We start from the raw sequence: 15,492 nt of genomic DNA on the forward strand, positions 1-15,492 counted from the left end.
CTTTTTGTAACGTGGTGACCACAACCGAACACTACATTCTTATTTGCTTTTTAACAATACATCATAACATTATATTCAACTTATACATTTTTTATTGCTTTCCCCTGGGCTTAAAGTAGACAGTAATTTACAGTATGCAAAGGACATCAGAAGCAGGCAGAAAAGAATAGGATTTGCTGAAGGAAGGACATGGCAACAGTAGCTTACTATTTTAAGTTAAAAAAACACTTGGATTATTTAACTAATGATCACTCTCTCCAGTCCCAGTCTGGTGTCTTTGGAAACTAAAGCTTTAGGTCTGAGGAGGAAATAAGGGAATTCAGCACTTATGTCATGGTCCCCTGTGATGTATGGTCAGTGAGCAAAACATTCCCACACCCCTCCTGTTTCCTCTGTCCTCTTCTTGAAGAAAGATGTGAGACAGATTCATAATGGCTCCGCTAGCCCTAGAAAGCTTTTTTATTGTCTTTTTCAGTGCCTTTGTGGAGACTAAAAGATGCTGAACCATTTTGAGTTGATTGTAATTCAATCACTGCTTCATCACATAGTGCGCACAATCTGTGGAAATAAAATATTATCCTTTCTCCACTTTACCTACTCTAGTCTACTAGTTGAACTCTACTATAAAGAAACAAGTTATCTATTAATACCGCTGTACACAAAATAAGTGCACACTCATATTGCCATTTCCTTCCAGTTCCTTCTCTTCATCTTATACTTACAGTAATTTTCATAATAATGAATGGTATATCACCTAGTTAATTAAGTGCATATGACTTTTGGCAAAGCAGCTACAGATAATGGACAAGAAAATGGAAACACCTGGGTAAATGAGGGACACAAACTACATTGAAAGCAAGGTCTATGTGTTAATTAAGCAAATAACATCCTAGTATGCTTATGGTCATGGTTGGCTATAATTATAGCTAGCTTGGCTATAAGAGGAGACCTCGGTGACTTTGAAAGAGGAGATGATTGTATGGCAGGAGCTCAGCGACCGCGACAGGTCAGCCTGCTGATGTTTCGCAGGCAGCTGTGTCAAAGATGATGTCAGCATGGAACTCCAAGGGAAAGTCATTAGCAGCAAAGAGCACCGGCAGGCAGAAGAGCAAATCCCATGTGGACATCGGTGGGATATCATAGTCAGGATGCGGTGGGGGAAAAAAAAATCTCATCACAGCTGACAATGGACATTTGCGAGTCCAGAGGTACCGAGAGTACAAGCAATGAAGCAGTAGTGGAGAAATGCGATGTGGTCAGATGAGTCATTCTTGACAAACGGACTTGCGCACATGTGGCGCTAACCTGAAGAACTCTACAACCCTAGGTGTTTGGTTCCAAAGAGAGAAGGGTTCTTGTGTGTCCGTAGTGTTGTGGGGCCCATTCTCGTAGCACAGTTTAAAGCACTCATTCCCTTAGTTGGCAAGGTCAATGCAAATAATTGCTGAATGGTAATGAGCGATCTTCTGCAGCCCGTACTGCAGCATTTCTTTCCTGCCAGAGAGGGAGTCTTCCAGGATGACAATGTCCCCATCCAAAGAGCATGCCTGGTCGCCCAGAGGTTTGATGAGCTTGATACTGATGTTATCCAGATGTCACGGCCTTTTCACTTACCAGATCTGAAGCCAATCAAGTAATCATTGGATATTCTGGAACAATGCCTGAGACAATGTTTTCCACCGCCATCAACCAGGTGTGAGTGATTTTTTCAAAGAAGAATGTTACCTCATCCTTCCTGTAGAATTTCAGACTCTGCCACAATGTCTATAGACCATTCTGGTTGAAAGAGGTGGCCTAATGCCCTATTAGGTGACTTTACATTTGTGTTTCCAATTGTTTGTCCTCTACCTGTATGATTAAAGTAATCAGATATAGTGTTCACAGTTTAAGTATCTTGAAATACAATGAACTTATGGAGTCTTTAATCTAAGACAGAGGACAGAGAAAAAAAACTCTACAGAGGATTCACACTTCTAGCACTTCTTAATTTGCAGTGAATATATTACCGATAATAGCAGGTGACCCCTTATCTGCCTTTCAAACATATTCAGCTCCACAAGCCTTTGGCTTGTATAACACTTTATACCTCTTTTTAAACTATGCCCATAGGAGGATATCATTCACACTGTCCTCTATATACAGTCACACCACATGTCAGGAGAATACAATTTCTCTACAAGTCAGAAATTAAACTGACCTGAATCAGAGCTTTCTTATTTCAGACAGGAAAATTCTGCCTTCACAATGTAATTCCATCACATAATTTTTAGGTGTTTAACATTCAGACTCTCACCGTTGAAACATTGCAAAATTGTGAAAGAATAAGATTTATATCAGCTTAAAAAAATGCATTTGTGATAACAGAAAGAAGGAAATGAAGGAATAGCTTTCTGAAATGCTTCAGCATTCATCTTCTAACCAGGAAAGAAAAGCATTTTCATAAATGCGAGTCAAGAAAAGTACTTGTAACAGTATGTTCGCCGACGTTCACTCAACATAGGAGCATCATAGGAGTGATGTATGTTATTTACATCACTAGCCAGTACATGTTTTTTTTTTCCAATGAAACGTATATGCATATCTGTATTAGATGGATCTTCCCAAATTCTTCAGCACAAGGTTTTGGGAATTCAGTGCTTACATTGTCAAAAGACAGGCCCAAAGCGGAAGCAGTTTCTAGTGAATGACATTTTGACCAGGGTGTGTAGATATCTTTTATTATTACTACTGCCTACCATTACCAGTATGTATAAATCAAGATCCTGTTTCCAGCAGAAGTTACCACAATGAACAGTCACTTCCTATTACAATTACCCTTCTTACTTCCAAGTAGCTGGTAATTGTAAATAAAATTAATTACTTGTCAGTGTGGGTAATTCCAACTGTAATTGACCAGCCACAACCCTGGTGTATATACAGGAGCAGCCGTTTCACAAGATGAAAGATCTGCTGCTCTATTCTTCCTTCAGGGACATTAGAAGCGATACTGAAAAGCTATTGAAAATGTCATCACACCACACACTAGTGGCTGCACTGCCGGAGGATTAATCTGTGAGGGCCTGGGAGATGACACAAATCCCCCCGCTGATTATTTAAAGGATGTCACTATAATCTGGAAAGTTATGTAGATGAGAATCAGATAAGACACTCTTTACATAATTATAAAATTTCGATGGATGTGCTACCAGGACACCACAGTGCCTCTCGCGCATCTGCTGGAAACCAAATTGTCATGTGAAATTCTCCCATCACGCTTTCCTGTCTGAAACTCTTAATGTTATCATTAGCTCATCAGACTGAAGCACAGAGCAAAGCCTGAGACTTCAAGCACACACTTTTGCTTGTGCTCTGAAGCTGAGGCTGACCATGCTGACCACTCTTTCAAAGCTTAATCCTGTTGCTCAGGTTCGGACTTGCTTGGCACCACTCATTGGATTTGGCATTGTAAGTGCCTGAAAAGGCGGGATGTACTGCAAATTGACCCTTATTTGGCTTTATAAGCACTTTAATGTCCTGCTTATGGCTTCCATACACAAAATATACCCAAGAACTTCTATCCCTACTACAGTAACCTAACCTCTAAAAAGACACCAGCCAAGAGCAAACCACAAGTGTTATTACACTAACCATTAATGTTAACTACTGTAATGTCTTGTATCTACATACAAAGGGGGGAAAAGGAGATGCAAAAAGATGAAAAGAATGAGCATATCCAATGCCAGATTATCAAACAGACAACATGAAATTTGAAGAAATCATTAAGTGCCGGTTCAGGTGTTGTCTCACCTATGCAGATCCCCTTCTGTGTTTGGTTATATTCTGTACTGTATTAAAAAATGGTGGGCACTAATTATTAGAAAACGAGGGTCAGGTGATGTGTCGTTGGCCTTAAAATATGTAAATGATTACAATACATATAGCGAGAAATAAATTAAGTATGTACCATGGCAGAAAAGTCACCAGCTCAAAGCTGTAGCATTTCCAATCAAGCATCATTTCATGATGAGGAACTGAACAGAGAAATGTTTACTCACTTTACTGTTGGGAGTGGGTTATTACTCAGACATGTGCTGACTCAGCAGAACTCACTCTTCCAGAATGAGTCATCAAGTCTTCCTCTTCCGGGTGCAGGATTATGGTCTATCTACTGTGGTATATTTTCAGGTGTCCTGACTCACTGGGCTTGCATGTGACTCTCATGTGGGTTATTTTAAGGTTATATATATATAACATATACACATATACAGATGTGTGTTGTCACAGTGGTGAGCAAGAATCTGCGTCAGTGTGCGCACTGCAAAGGAGCAAGCAGAGGTTAAATCCACTCTGAAAAGTGAAAATAAACCTGTACCTCAACCAAAATGTTTTTTCTTCTCTCCTTTTGCTCGTTGATGTTGACCTCAATTAACCTCTATTCGCTCCCGTACATCAGGATTGTACTTCCTTTTACCGGGAGGAAAATGCTTTCTGATAATAACTGGAATGTTCGATTCATAATTACATTACACATGATATGGAATATCCAGCGCTCCTAAATTGAAAATACTGTTATCCAAAATTTTTAATGTATATATTTAGCATATATAACAGACTAATATATTAAGATACTATTTTCACAGTTCCTCCTTAACAAATAGCACAAGTTGTAAATGTATTAAGTAAACCCTTTATACCTCATGTTACAGCAAAGTCAAGCTTTCATTTGGGTAATTTATGCATGAATAACACATTAACAAAGCAATAATTAATCTACCACAAAGATTACAATTTCTCTTATTCAAAGTGTTGATCAAAGCTTTTGACCATTATAAATACACAATGGGTATCACTGAATTTTAAATAATAATAGGTCAAAGCACAGTGAGAATTACACTGTACGCCCTTCTAGCACATACTCTTTCACTGACTCTTAATTTAACATTGAGAGAGGTGTAAAACACGAGGTAAAGTTGATTCAGAGTGTTGTTATTTCCATTCATGCCTCTAGTCATTAACCGATATGCAACCTCTAAGTTCATCAGCTTTACTAAAGCAATACAAAACGCTACAATTACTCTAAAAGAAAACCCCAGAATGAGAAGGATATCGAAGGGCCATCACTGAAAGAGCATCTGCATCTGCATTGCTTCATACAGTATGTCTTTTAGCAAGCCTCTTTCTTTAAGCAGAAAATATGCCTTAATCCTCACATATTACATTTTCCTTTGAGCAAGTCAAGCATAATTTCACCCTGGCCATCATGGCAAAGAGAGATTATCTGTGTCACTGCCCAATCACTCTCGATTCACTGTAACTGAAGCAGTGAAGGGAAGCCTTCCACTAGGCTGGAGGAAACTTAAAGCAACTTTACACTACTGTACACACGATTATCTCTTCAACAAGCAGAGCATTTCAAGGCAAAGAGGACAACAACAAACAAAAAAAAACATCCTAAAGCAAAATATCTCAACTGGTTTGTATTGTGCTTACACTAAACCGCCCTTACACAGGACCAATACTACACAAAAGTCTTCAGAACATTTCAGTGCTCTACCAAAAAGCAAAACACACTGCAGTGTATGGAAATGACACATGTATGTAAATGAGCAAATTTGTTTTTTCAACATTTGCATTTTTAATGGCAGCTTGATCATTGTACAGTAGTTAATGTGCTGTGATTGCTTTCCTAGGGAAATATTTATTGTGCTTGTGCTTTCTTCAGGCTGAAGACTGTTGTGTATAGCAGGAGGCAATAACAATGTCTCCCACAAAATCTGCACTTAGAGGACAAAATCAGGTGCTGCAATCACACAACACTTCTCCTCTTCTTACGACTTCAAAATGAAAAACATATCGAAGCAAACATGGGTTTTGTGTGAAAGTGGGTATACACACAATCATAGCTGGGTCCTGTGCAATCACTTCACTTCTAGTGCAGGTAAACATTCTATTTTCAGAAGCTAAAGACTCTGAACATACTACACTACACAACACTATTGAGGAAGAAAATAAATGCTACTATAATGTGAGTTGTACAAGGACGGAGAAAGAAACAACATATACTGACTGTATTGTATGTATTGTATTGTTGTATTATTGTATCATTGCGTTACACTGTGTCTGTGTTGTCTGTGTTAAGCTGCTGTTTCACTGCAATTTCCCTCACGGGATCAATAAAGTATCTATCTAAGATGTACAACTCTACCTTTCTGTTACTGACAGTTCATTTAAAAACTACGATTTAGTCTTACATTGCTGCCAGTGGATTATTAACACATTTTTCCATTTATCCATCCATTTCCTTATGACTTTACTCAATACAGGGTTGCTGGGGAGACTGAGCCTATCCTTGCAAGCAACAGGCGCAGGGCAGGATTCACCCTGGATGGGACTCCAGTTCATCACAGGGCACACACAGACAAACGTGCACACACTCACACCAGGGACACTTTTCCCAGAAACCAATGAACCCACCAGTATGTCTTTGGACTGAGAGAGGAAACCCATGCAAACACAGGGAGATCATACAAACTCCACACAGATAGCAGGAATTAAACCGAGGGGTCCAGTACTGCGAGGCAGCTAACAAGGCCACCCCATTAACGACTTTTATTAAAGAAGTATATTATCCTGCTTTAAACAAAAAACCCCAGATGAAAAATAATAAATTATAATGAATTATTACAGTACTGCAAGGACTTAGTTTATTACGTAAACGTCTAATTCATTAACAGAAAATGGAATTTAACCTAGCTAAAATAATGTGAATGGTGTACGAATATATTTAAAAAAATGTTTCCCCAAATGTTGCGCTTGCATGATATTCATTCTGAATTTCAAAACTCCTTTTTTTGCAACCCCTTAAACTAACATTACACACACACACATTTTTTGCTAGTTCAGTAGTTTATAAGAATTTTAGATCAGCTATAACTTGGTTTTAAATTATTTTTATTAAGCAATTTATACTCACTTTTAATATACCAAACTACTCAAAGCTGATGAAGTCCATAATACCACAGAGGGCATTTTACAAAACTGGAAAAGAAGGAATGTGACAGAAAACTCTGAGTAAACAAGTGATATCAAGCAAGAATGAATTTAGTGTTCTTACCTGCTATTCTGGAGTTCACGTATGGAGGGGAAATGCTGTCATGTGACCCAAGGTCCCTATTCACCATGTGATTGTACTGAGAACCATCAACATAATTCTGGAACAGAATAAAACATGAAACAAAGTTTTCTAAAAACTCAAAGACAAAAGAAGTTCAATTTCCGCTTTGTATATAGTAACACATAAAGGTAAATTACTAAATTTAGATCATTTAAATTCCCAAATATAAAAAAATGATAAACATAACATTATAATTTAGCTTTATTCACTGATCTTGGTGTACAGATCCTTTATTTACTAACATCAAATGGAACACTCTTTCCTGTTGAAGAATTGTCTGTTGAAAGCAGGCATCAGTGATCCTAAAGCACATTTTATGTTTCTCCCAATTATAATTTCACAGCATACGCCACTGAAAAGGAGCCAAAACAATTGCAACTGATTTGTATTCCCACTTTGATGAGCAACTTTATAATAGAGTGCTGATGATAAAGGAACTGTAGAGATTTAACAAGTGAAAAGAAACGGGTGTTATTATTAGATACTGACCTAGTCTTTTCCAGCAAGAAAGGTGTGAGCCTAATGTGGGTTGACTCGTTTGTGTTATTTGCAGTGCAGGTTCATTTTTATTACTTTAACACACGAGATTAAATCATTCAGTACTTCTGGCCACAGTAATTCCCAATTAAACTGCCAACGCATGCCTTTGCAATTAACTAAAACTAGTAAAGCACAAACAAGTACATTCGGCAAAAGTGTTGGAGGACGCTCACAAGACATTTATAGTGTAAGCATTAAACAAGAGTGTGCTTTTTAGAGAAAAAGAAACCTTTTGATTGTGTGCAGAACTACTACTGTTGATAGAGCAGTACCAAAGCAAATAAAGAACCTTAACACACAAGATTTCAAAAACACTCCAAATCCCAAAAATGCGAGTTAGATGTTGACAAAACAAAAGTTGAAAAGTTCCAGTAGGGAGCTGTGTCAGCATGCGCAAGCTGCAAAGGAACAAGTAAAAGTTTATTCCCCGATGAAAAGAGAAGGAAAGAAACACGATGTTTCGGCTGTGGAGCCTTCTTCATGTGTGAGATGAACCTGAAGAAGGCTCCACAAGCAGGAACGTTGTTTCTTTTCTCCTCTTTTCAGCATGGGATAAAAGTTAAAAAGGCTGAATACATGCAACGTGCGTCATGCTAAATGTTAATTTTTCAAAGGTACTATTTGTAAGGGCTCAGGAAGAAATCACAAAATAATGAACAAGATGCAAGGAACAGTGAATGATGTGAATACTGAACAGTGTGCAGAGCGGGATGTTCCTTTACAGCTATGATAAACAGTATTCTTTTCTCAGGTATTCATGTACTAAACACGGTGAGTGGCAGCCTGCATTCAAACTGCACCATCCAAAGCAGACAAGGTGAACTACTCTGGGGGCTAGAGTGAAAGAGATGCTTGTGACAGTAGTGCGTTCACCATCACTTGCTATGAACGCTGTTTGAATAGATGGCAAAGGAGCTCCACTCATCACGAGAGACACTCGGCAGTTTTTTAATTATGCTTTTAGGTTGGTTTATCCAACTATCTACCCATGTTGTATACGCAAATGTTATCTACGCAAGATAAGAAATCACTATTTTAGTACATTACTACAACATTTGTCTACCTCCAAATTTTACCCTTGGAAAACAGCACATCTGATAACTCTCTCCATGCTTTCACAGGATCCTGCCTTCCAGTTTCCCTGGAATTGGTCATTCTGTTTTGTATCTCTTCAACTTCTTTTTTAACATCCCCTATCCACTGTCATGCTATTTATTTGTCCTTTCTCTCATACGCATGCACTCTCCCTCAGCCCCCCACAGACCTGAAGATGAAATGTTTCACAGTTTAAGCTTTGCCTTTTACTTCATACTTTTTACTTAGAATAGCAACTATTTTTACTAGTGCAGTACGTGAAAAATTGCATGTGTTTTTAATACCATATTCAATTCTCATACCATCTACAGTACATCCCCAAGTTTAAACATGAACTTGAAAACTATCAACAATGCCTTCTGTTCCTTAACAAACCTATCGTTTCACAGTGTCCAGGTGTGTAGCATTCATTTTGAAATTGCCAGTTATTTTAATTTGTGCACACCTAAGGACCTGTTAACTCGTCCTTTCTCCAGAACCCACATATTACCACAGGAAGTGCAATTCTGCACGCCACACTGCAAGTCTCACGACATATAAAGCAAGGTTAGCATCATAAAGAGGAGTAATGGAAACTCCTATTGGAAACACCTCAACAACATGCATATCTGGCAAGTCCCTGGGTCAGGGTTATGCGGAAATCTAAGGCTACCCTAGACAGCAAAAGCCCTCCAATGTCATAAATATTTGGATATATGTGAACTATCACCTGGTCACATCTGCTACTGGACTGTTGGCTCCAAATCAAACTGAGATCTGCACCACAGACCTCTGCCTGCAACTTGAAGAAGTTATTTTGGTTTGATTAAGTTAAAATCAATCATAATACCCTGAAAATGCTCAGAACATAATAATGGAATGGATTGTTCAGTTTCCCCAGATGACTATCTATTTAATTCACAGACTTTGAGTAGGTCTAACATCACAGAAGAGGACAATGGGGAAAATGGAACATGCCATGCCCACCAGTGTCGACCAGAAGTACCAGGACTGTTTAAGTTGGAGAACTGCGCACAATTCAGAGAAACTGAATATATGTTATCCAGAAATACTGGATATTTAGAAAGACTGGGTATACAAAATATACAGAATCAAAACCACTGCATGACCCTTTCTGAACATGGTCTCATGATATATCCTCTGGAAGAAGTTAAACTAATTTACAAAAGGATGGGCTTTTTAGGTTCTCTTCTGGCTAAGCAGCACTATTTGCCTCTGACTGAAAGTATGAACACTCAGTTCTTGTTCGATTGTCATGGGTATCTTGCAAACCATATTTAAATCAAAGTGTTCGCACATTCACGGATATATAGACACACAATAAGTACACCAACATGGTAGGTGTTAAAATATATATAATTTGTATTTTCAAGGAACAAATAAACACACTTGTTCCTTTTCAAAACTCAGTTTTGTCTTTATCTTAGGAATATCAGTTAAAGTAATGTCTTTCCGAGTCTGCAAAGATTTTCAGCAATCTCAAGTTGTTTTCAAGTTCCCAAACATTTCTTCTGGAAAACAGATAAGGTCTGCATGTTCTGTACAGGTATCTTTAAGTTTCATTCACAGACTTTTGTTTCTTTTTATGAAACGAAAAATAATGTTATTTTCTGAGTCTACGATCATTTTGAAGTTAGCAATAAAAAGCAGCAAAACAGTCTCCATTGCTTTTCATTTCCGAAGCTTAACTAGGTAAAGAAAAAGTAGAAATGTAAGACACATAATTATGTTTCAGTGTAATTAAAAGACTTTTGTATTTTCATACAAGGTCATAGTAATACATGTAAATGTAATTTTTGCATTGGTAAAATGAGTTTTGATTTTTTTCCATAAAATGAAAGACGTCTTGCTAAGGTAGACAACATAACAGGACGCAATCAACAGATCATTGAGCACAGTACTGCCCTTTGTATTGTCTCGCAGAATAACACAAACCTCAGCAAAGTCAGCTCATATCATTCTGTGGTTTTCACTAGTGCCATATGTTAGACACATTTGTGTTCCAGTTCAAACGTCAACCTCTCTGGGAGAAGACTTGACTTCAGAATTAATCAAACACTTCCTCTGGTTTTCTGTGACAAAGGGTTAATTCAGTAACCTCCCATCAGTAGCTTTTTTTTTTTTACAAGTGGTTTAAGCTGTTTGTCAGGACAAATACTTTTTCCAAAACTAAACGCATGGTGTACTTTTTCTTATTTGTTTTTAAGCAAGAAAAACGTACTTTTGAAGAAAAGAAACAAATCTTTAGTCAAGATATACAACAAAGTGCAACCAATACATTATATTTATGACATGATATCAATGTTTTTTTTTATAAAATGTATTTTAACATTATATATAAAACCGCAATGGTAATACGTTTACATTATGACTTATACTTTATGGCATGCAAGATTTCCGTACACAACAAGTACTGTTGTTGCTGTCTGAACTGAATGCTACTGTTTGTCAACCTCCGCAAGCCTTTGGAATAAGAACTGAAAGGCTGCTACATTTATATATAAGTGTAGTCTTCAATACTATGGCAGGAACATCTTCTATCCAGCTCAAGTCTTAATGATCTACTGTACATCAGGTCATTACAGGTTTAATCAGACCAACTGAAAAACTATCTCTCCAGGACCAGGACTGAAGACCACTTACGTACATTGATGTACCACTAACATGCAAAGTATGCAGCTTTCAGCAGACATTATGTGGGTTGATTACATCACGGGTCACAAAGTCCAATCAATATTTCTCTCTCTACTCAAACCCTAATGGGCACAAGGTTTGTGGAATACAACCAAGATGCCATTCTATTTAACTGGCTATGTCGGAAAGGCAGTTTAAAGATAAAATGACAGAACTCGGTAGACAGGATTTGGGTGGCTTTTTCGATCTGACTGGGTGGTCTTCCCTGAGAGGGATGGCTCTTTGACCTCCCAGAGTCAAAAGCATAAAGGTCAATGAACTAAACTGCACCAACTAACCCTGCACTTACAAGAAAAACAAAGAACTCCAGGGGCTGGGAATACAATTAAAAGAACTCGACTCAGCAGCACAAGACAGTCAAATACTTAACACACTATGGAACATGTGGAAGCACAGAAGGCCATATTGACTTTTTCCAGACAAGTACTCAAACACAAAGACCAAGAGAAGATGTTCTAAGTTCCGTTGCTCTCTCGGTGATCCTACATCACTAGCACACTTTGTTATGCAATTGATTTCTGTTTCTTGACTACTCTTTTTATACCCTTCATAAATGTATATATACTGTATATATATTTTGTGTATGTAGGCGCATGTCATTTTCAGAGTGTTCCAGTGTTTTGTCTTTAAGCTAAAACAAATATCTTCATTGTGCTTGGGACCTTAATGATAAACAATGCATCACACAACAGTGAATGGTCACAATTTCGAATGTTCTGTGAAACAGGGGTCATTTTCCATGTCATGCAGGAGTATAATTTTCAAAATAAATAGCAGACCAGACATGTGCTATGCAACATGGCTTAATTGCAATCATTTCTTACTAGCTTTCAGTGATGCTTTACAACCTTTTAATTTAAGGGAACAGGTAGAATTCAGGGCTATTTCTTCTGCTTTTTAAGAACACCAGAACTTGTGAAACGTTACAAATGTGGTATGTTTCGAATTCCAACAACACTTTATCTAAAACCATGCCTTTTGTTCTCAGTTTTAAGTGCACTTCCACATGGCTCTAGGTTTTGTACTTTTGCTCTCTGGTTTGCGTTTCTCTGGTTTCTCTGAAGACGATGACATGGTTGACTTTGTCAATGGCTTTGAGAATTTCAAATATTCGGATCAGGTCTCCTTGTAGCCTTCTTTTATCAAGATTATAACAGGGCGAACAAAATTGCACACAATATTCTTAGAGTTTCTTGCTTAACCAACCGAGACTTTTTTATTTCATCATTAAGTTTCAGAGGCTGGAATGCAGTACTAAGAGTACACTTGAAACTTGTGAGACTATCAAAAATTAAGTATAACAGTATTACTATTAAATGTATATATATGGTTATAAGGTTTATCTTTAGGTTTATCTATAAGATTGAATTAGTTGTTTTGTCTCACCTTTGATGGGCTGGGACGAGTTCCGTTTCCCCATGAACCAGAGCCTGCTCTCTCTTCAAGGCCTAGCAAATATAAAAAGATCTGTCAGATCGAAACATACTCCTCAGACTCCAGTGTGTTCCCACAATATTCTACATCATTATTTTCAAATAATGAACTTTTCCAAATTTCTTGAAAGTTCAGTATCTGCAAGATTTGTTAGTTTTTTTTATTACTCTGTCTTTATTGTTCCACCCCTTATGTCCCATTTCAGAAAAATCAGTTTCTGCTCAACCAACAATAATAATAAGTAATATCTTTATTATTAAATGCTATTTACAAATACCCATTTAATTATTTACTATCAATTAAATGTCCAGGGCATGCAATGCAGCAATTAAGCATTCACAGTCACCATAATATGAAAAAGAGTAATACAAATTTAATAAAAAATAAAACGCATCACTTTTCTTTAAATCAACTTTCAATTCAAGTACTACAGACCCTCTCAGCTTTTCAGCCACACCTCCATGTTTATTAACACATACACACATACTTGCATGTTAATTTCAATTTTTTATTTTACAAATGATACCAGTAGAAAAAAATCTCTTTAAAGCTGGTTTACAAAAAGAGAATTACACTAATTTTCTATTTAATCTACTGCATTGAACATGTATAGCGCGCACAAGTGGACTGATCAACTCTATTACAAACTGCTTACCAATTAGAACCAAGCGGTGCGCTCCTGCCTCTTAATCAGGGCATGCATCTCTTCACAACACAAAACTAGATGATGAGAAAATGCTTGTTCACCTGCTAAAGTAATGCCCTGTCTTCTTGGACAGTATGCTTCCATTGAAGTACTGGCTGCAAAGTATCAAGAACTGCACAAAACAAACTTCTTAAAGGAGTATTGGTTTGTTCAGAATGCTAAAGGTTTTTTGCACTCCAACTTGAGTCAACCTCCTTCAACTAGTGGTACTGACAGGGTCTGCAGCCAGTTCTTTAAAAAAGTGCACATAAATATATAATAATAATTAATGTAAATAATGCATTTGTGAATAGATAATGCAGACGTAAATAACAGGACTGAACTCACACGAGACAAATACCCCTACTGCCTACTGACAAGAGGATTTCTGAACTATGATTTGTACTATAACCTAGCCCCTTTCAAATGAAAACAGTAATATACTGTACCACTTAAATCCCATAGCAGCTATTTCAAAATATTACTTTATCAGTCTGTGTAGCAGTCCTTAAACTTCAGAATTACACTGCTGGTGTCTTTGGAATATCGAGTAAATCAATATTTTGTATTCAGATTTCCATTAATCAAACAGAGGAGCTACTTATGTGGGCTTATTCGTAATACACATCTTCAGGGTTGTCTTGAGAGATGCTCGGACTGACCTCATGCTCTAAGAAAACGAAAATAAGTGTCCAGGCACCGATTTAGATTTCTGCATAAGGCACGTAGTTTGGGATTGAAAAGATAAAGTGTGTTGCAAGTCACTGAATCCCCCCAAAACAATATTCTTTTCTCTTAAATAAAACATTGGATTTAAATATATCCTGCTGGCTTCATGAAAAGGAGATTTGCCATCATGTATCCTTGTATCATGTATCCATCACTGTCATTAAAAATATACACTTCACCTATAATGGGAGTTTCAATAAACCCACATCAGAGGATTAGGACCACTAAATGCCCCCTGTAATCTAGAGTGATGGTGTGTAGACAGGTGTAAAATAAACATATAAAGTATAAATATAAAGAATAAATACGGTACTGTATATTAAATGCAGATGTTGGTCACATATTTGTACTTACAAAACATATTCCGTTATTACTTTACTTGGATTTTTAAAGAAGACAAATCCTGCATTACTGCCCTAAAGCAATATATTAGGTTGTGCATTTACAGTGTAAGCACATTAATACACTGCAGTATTTCATGGGTTTGATGCATGTCAACATTTTCAATGCTGTTTCACATCAACCCCACAGCTGTTTAATTTGGCAAGGAGCTGACAAACAAGAACTTCCCTTCAATATATTCTTTTGTTTAGTTTATCAATAAACCATCTTCTAAAGAACATGCTTAAAAATACAGGCCTCCCTGTCATACACTGGTATAGGTGTAAGACGGATAAACAATCATTATAGAAAAACTAACAGGAGGAATGTAGATTTAGAGCCTACGAAGTGATAATTCACTTTTCCGTTCTGACTTTTAGCATTTTACTGTAAACCTTCAGTCAGAGGTCAGAGCCAACTGGTTAGTCCACATCACAAAAGCAAAGTGAGGTGACACATTTCAGTTCAGTTCTGTAGAAAATATTAAAATATTAAGGTATTATCAAGACAAAGAGCTGGGTTTTCAGAGGCACATACATGGCTATCAGAGAAAAGCTACTGTATTTACGCCTTTGGGCCCTGCTCCAGACCAATGAACTTTTGTAGGAACATTAAGATTAAAACAAAGTCGCATAAAGTCTTGTTGCCAACCCACATGCTGGACCGGCAAAGCAAAAAGACAAGATTTCATAGTTCATGGGTTGTAGATCTTGGATAAATATTTTCATCCAATTTTCACTATTCTTGACTTCACTAATTCCTCTTTTTGCTATCCATATTC

At 37.3% G+C, this 15,492-nt stretch overlaps 1 protein-coding gene across 12 annotated transcripts in view; it reads right to left on the reverse strand.

The window, feature by feature from the left end:
• tcf4 (transcription factor 4) overlaps positions 1-15,492 on the reverse strand; it is a 208,523-nt gene that overhangs the window by 139,370 nt on the left and 53,661 nt on the right. For all 12 annotated transcript variants that reach the window (XM_006626580.3, XM_015362240.2, XM_015362269.2 and 9 more), the window contains 2 exons: positions 12,869-12,930; positions 7,094-7,190 (listed from right to left, as the gene is read on the reverse strand). In XM_006626580.3, the coding sequence (XP_006626643.2) occupies positions 7,094-7,190; positions 12,869-12,930 (159 nt within the window). The remainder of the gene's footprint in view (positions 1-7,093; positions 7,191-12,868; positions 12,931-15,492) is intronic.

This window comes from Lepisosteus oculatus, chromosome 3 (assembly GCF_040954835.1).
Source record: "Lepisosteus oculatus isolate fLepOcu1 chromosome 3, fLepOcu1.hap2, whole genome shotgun sequence".
NCBI classification, from domain to species: Eukaryota; Metazoa; Chordata; class Actinopteri; order Semionotiformes; family Lepisosteidae; genus Lepisosteus; species Lepisosteus oculatus.